The sequence below is a fragment of the Aptenodytes forsteri genome, unplaced genomic scaffold (assembly GCF_000699145.1).
Source record: "Aptenodytes forsteri isolate BGI_AS27 unplaced genomic scaffold, ASM69914v1 Scaffold321, whole genome shotgun sequence".
NCBI classification, from domain to species: Eukaryota; Metazoa; Chordata; class Aves; order Sphenisciformes; family Spheniscidae; genus Aptenodytes; species Aptenodytes forsteri.
In genome coordinates this window covers 417722-421349 of record NW_008795030.1, presented here as the reverse complement: position 1 = coordinate 421349, position 3628 = coordinate 417722, and the positions used below count along the sequence as shown (strand labels likewise).

The following is a 3628-nucleotide window of genomic DNA, read 5'->3' as shown; positions in this document are numbered from 1 at the left end:
CCACGCTCTGCCCGGCCTTGTGCTGACGCTGTGGCAGGGGGATGTCGGCCAGCTCGGCCTGGGGGAGGACGTGATGGAGAGGAAGAAGCCGGCCCTGGTGCCGCTGCCGGAGATGATGGTGCAGGTGGAAGCCGGAGGGATGCACACGGTGTGCCTCAGCCAGACGGGAAAAGTGAGTGCAGCGTGGAAGGGGCAGGGGGCGGGCCCGGGGGGGGGGGGTGTGGGGAGGCTGAGCCGCGCTTCCGCGCAAGCTCTGGGACGTGTCCTGGAGCAGAGGGGCTGAATTGGACCCTGCTCTGCCCAGAGCTGTAGCTCACTCCAGCTCCGGGGATGAGCGTGGTCTCCACACCATGGACCACAAAATTTTAGAATCATAGAATCACAGAATAGTTTGGGCTGGAAGGGACCTCTAAAGGTCATCTAGTCCAACCCCCCCTGCCGTGGGCAGGGACATCTTCAACTAGATCAGGTTGCTCAGAGCCCCGTCCAACCTGACCTGGAATGTTTCCAGGGACGGGGCATCCACCGCCTCTCTGGGCAACTGTGCCAGTGCTTCGCTACCCTCAGTGTCAAAAATTTCTTCCTTAGATCTAGTCTAAATCTTCCCCCCTGTAGTTTAAAGCCATTCCCCCTTGTCCTGTCGCAACAGGCCCTGCTAAAAAGTTTGCCGCCATCTTTTTTATAAGCCCCCTTTAAGTACTGACAGGCTGCAAGAAGGTCTCCCCAGAGCCTTCTCTTCTCTAGGCTGAACAACCCCAACTCTCTCAGCCTTTCTTCATAGCAGAGGTGTTCCATCCCCCTGAGCATTTTCGTGACTCTCCTCTGGACCCGCTCCAACAGGTCCGTGTCTTTCTTATGCTGAGGGCTCCAGAGCTGGACGCAGTGCTCTGGGGGGGTCTCAGCAGAGCAGAGGGGCAGAATCCCCTCCCTCGCCCTGCCGGCCACGCTGCTTTGGATGCAGCCCAGGATACGGTTGGCCTTCTGGGCTGTGAGCACACGTTGCTGGCTCACGTCCAGCTTTTCACCCACCAGTGCCCCCAAGTCCTTCTCAGCAGGGCTGCTCTCCATCCCTTCATCCCCCAGCCTGTATTGATACCGGGGGTTGCCCCAGTATTAGGGGCAAATATATTATATATTAGGGGGTCAAAGGGATAATTCAGCCTGGTAGGCCTCTGTCCCCTGGCTTCACGCTCAACCTGTTGCCGCTCCGGGTCCCGTCCTGACAGTCTCGCTCTCTATCTGCAGATCTACACCTTTGGCTGCAACGATGAAGGCGCCCTCGGGCGCGACACCTCGGCAGAAGGGTCGGAGACCACGCCGGGGCTGGTGGAGCTGCAGGAAAAGGTGGTGCAGGTCTCTGCGGGGGACAGTCACACAGCCGCGCTGACGGAAGACGGCAGGGTTTTTGTCTGGGGCTCTTTCAGGGTACGTTGATTTCTCAGACGCTGGAAGCTCTGCTGATGGTTGCTGCTTCTGTGACTCATGTCCCCGCGTCTGTCTCTCCACCCAGGATAACAACGGGGTGATCGGCTTGCTGGAGCCCATGAAGACGAGCTCCGTTCCTGTGCTGCTCCAGCTCAGTGTACCCGTTGTTAAAATTGTCTCAGGTGAGCAAGGTCCTGGGGTGCGCGCGGGTCAGGCTGGTGCACGAGGCTGTTGCAACCCCCGGGAGGAGGTGAAGGTCCAGAAGGTCCATGTCCTTTTTCTCCCTCTTGGCTGCTCCGAGCCTGGTACAAGGGTGTGCTTGCTCTCCTCTGGCTCTTGAGAGAACAGACTTTGTGTCTCTTCTAGTCCCAACAATATTGTTAATATTTGACTCAAATCTGATGTAAAATGCCTTACAAGAGTGCCCTAACTGCGACCCCACGGGGTCAAAGCGCTCGCCCTCCTCTAGACTCGGGGAGGCTGAGCAGGGCAGCTGGGGAACTTGCCCAGGGCCCAGGTGAGGTTGGGGGGGACCTGTTCCCCTAAACCTTCCCAGAGAAACTTCTTTGGAGTTTCAGACGGGGAACTGGGATCAGGAAGAGGGAGATCCTGGTGTTTTAAGTTGTGCCAGAAGCTGGCATCAAGGTATCCCCGCTGAATTCTAGAAAGCTGGGACAGCTGGGGTTTACATGTGGGATCTCAGCCCCTGGGTCTTGCTGGGTTCCTGGAGCATGACTCCTGCTTCGCTCATCTCCCCCATCTCCTCCCAGGGAATGACCACTTAGTGATGCTGACGGTGGACGGTGACCTCTTCACGTGCGGCTGCGGCGAGCAGGGCCAGCTGGGGAGAGTGCCGGCGCTCTTTGCCAACCGAGGAGGAAGGAAAGGCCTGCGTGAGTTGCTTTGGTGCTCGGAGGCGCGCGGTGCTGCGTCCTTCGGCCCCAGCTCTGCGCTTTGCAGAGGAGCAAAGAGACCCAGTCTCTTCCCCTGCCGCTCAAGGGCTCGCGTGTAAATCAGTTGTTTGGATTCAGTGAGCTGGATCTAAGGGGGGATGAAAATGGTATAGATCACTAGACCTCGTATGACGCCTTGTCTCCTGCCCCCAGAGCGCCTGCTGGTCCCCCAGCGCGTCCCTGTCAGAGGCAAAGGCAACAGAGGCAAAATGCGTTTCCAGGATGCCTTTTGCGGGGCTTACTTCACCTTCGCCGTCACGCAGGAGGGACACATCTATGGATTCGGCCTCTCCAACTACCACCAGCTGGGTGAGCTTCGCTTACGTCCCTCCGGATCTTCTGGCTGTGGACTTCCCGGTCCCGTGCTGCCTTGGCCTGGTGGGGGGACGCTGCTGGGCACCCCAGATCCTGAACACCAAGCACCCGCTGGACACACCGGAGCTGGAAATTGGGGTGGGGGGGTGTCACCCTGCATAGCTCTGGGTTTAGGTCCCAGCCCCTGCAGCCAGTGGGTTTGAGCAGAAATTTGATTTTGGGGCTTGGGGGGCTGTGTTAGTCGCTGGCGGGGTGAGCCCCAGGGTGGATGGCTCAGTGCCGGTGCCTGGCCTGGGCTGTCCGTGCCTGTGGAGCTGATCTGCCCGGGTTTATGCGTCCCGCCCCGCAGGGACCCAGGGCACCGAGCCCTGCTTCTCCCCGCAGAACCTGACGTGCTTCAAGAACTCCACCAAGTCCTGGGTCGGGTTCTCCGGTGGGCAGCACCACACGGTGTGTGTCGACTCAGAGGGTGAGTGCCGGCATGATGGGCGGGCTGGGAGTCGCACAAAGCAGGACCGGGGGGACTCACATGGCCCTCATCCTGGCTGGGGAGGTGTTGGGGTGAGGGTGATGTGCTGGGGCCCTCCAAGTCCTCGGTGTTCAAGGCAACAAGGGTGGCATGAATTTGCAGCGAAGGGCAGGGAGGATGACAGGAACCTGGACTCATTTGTGAACTCTGCTCTTGCAGGCTCAACAGTCTGTCCAGGCACCTGCCCACCCTATTGATTTTGGGGAGCTCAAGGGTCTCTATCCCACCCTGCACCTCCTGGTTGGGATCTAGGGTGTGGTAGGGAGGAGCGATGCTCCTCCAGGAATCAGACAGGGGGGAGAGGGTCCGGCTATGGCCTGCTGCAGGCGTCTGCCCTCCTCGAGCCACCTCTCCTGTGTGTCTGTCGTGCCCCAGGTAAAGCCTACAGCCTGGGCAGGGCCGAGTA

The 3628-nt window shown here is 59.6% G+C and overlaps 1 protein-coding gene across 1 annotated transcript in view; it reads left to right on the top strand.

Moving 5' to 3' along the window:
• RCC1 (regulator of chromosome condensation 1) overlaps window positions 1-3628 on the top strand; it is a 9530-nt gene that overhangs the window by 4571 nt on the left and 1331 nt on the right. Inside the window, exons 3-8 of the mRNA XM_019471244.1 lie at window positions 10-172; window positions 1246-1425; window positions 1511-1607; window positions 2196-2318; window positions 2532-2687; window positions 3043-3162. Of these exons, the coding sequence (XP_019326789.1) occupies window positions 10-172; window positions 1246-1425; window positions 1511-1607; window positions 2196-2318; window positions 2532-2687; window positions 3043-3162 (839 nt within the window). The remainder of the gene's footprint in view (window positions 1-9; window positions 173-1245; window positions 1426-1510; window positions 1608-2195; window positions 2319-2531; window positions 2688-3042; window positions 3163-3628) is intronic.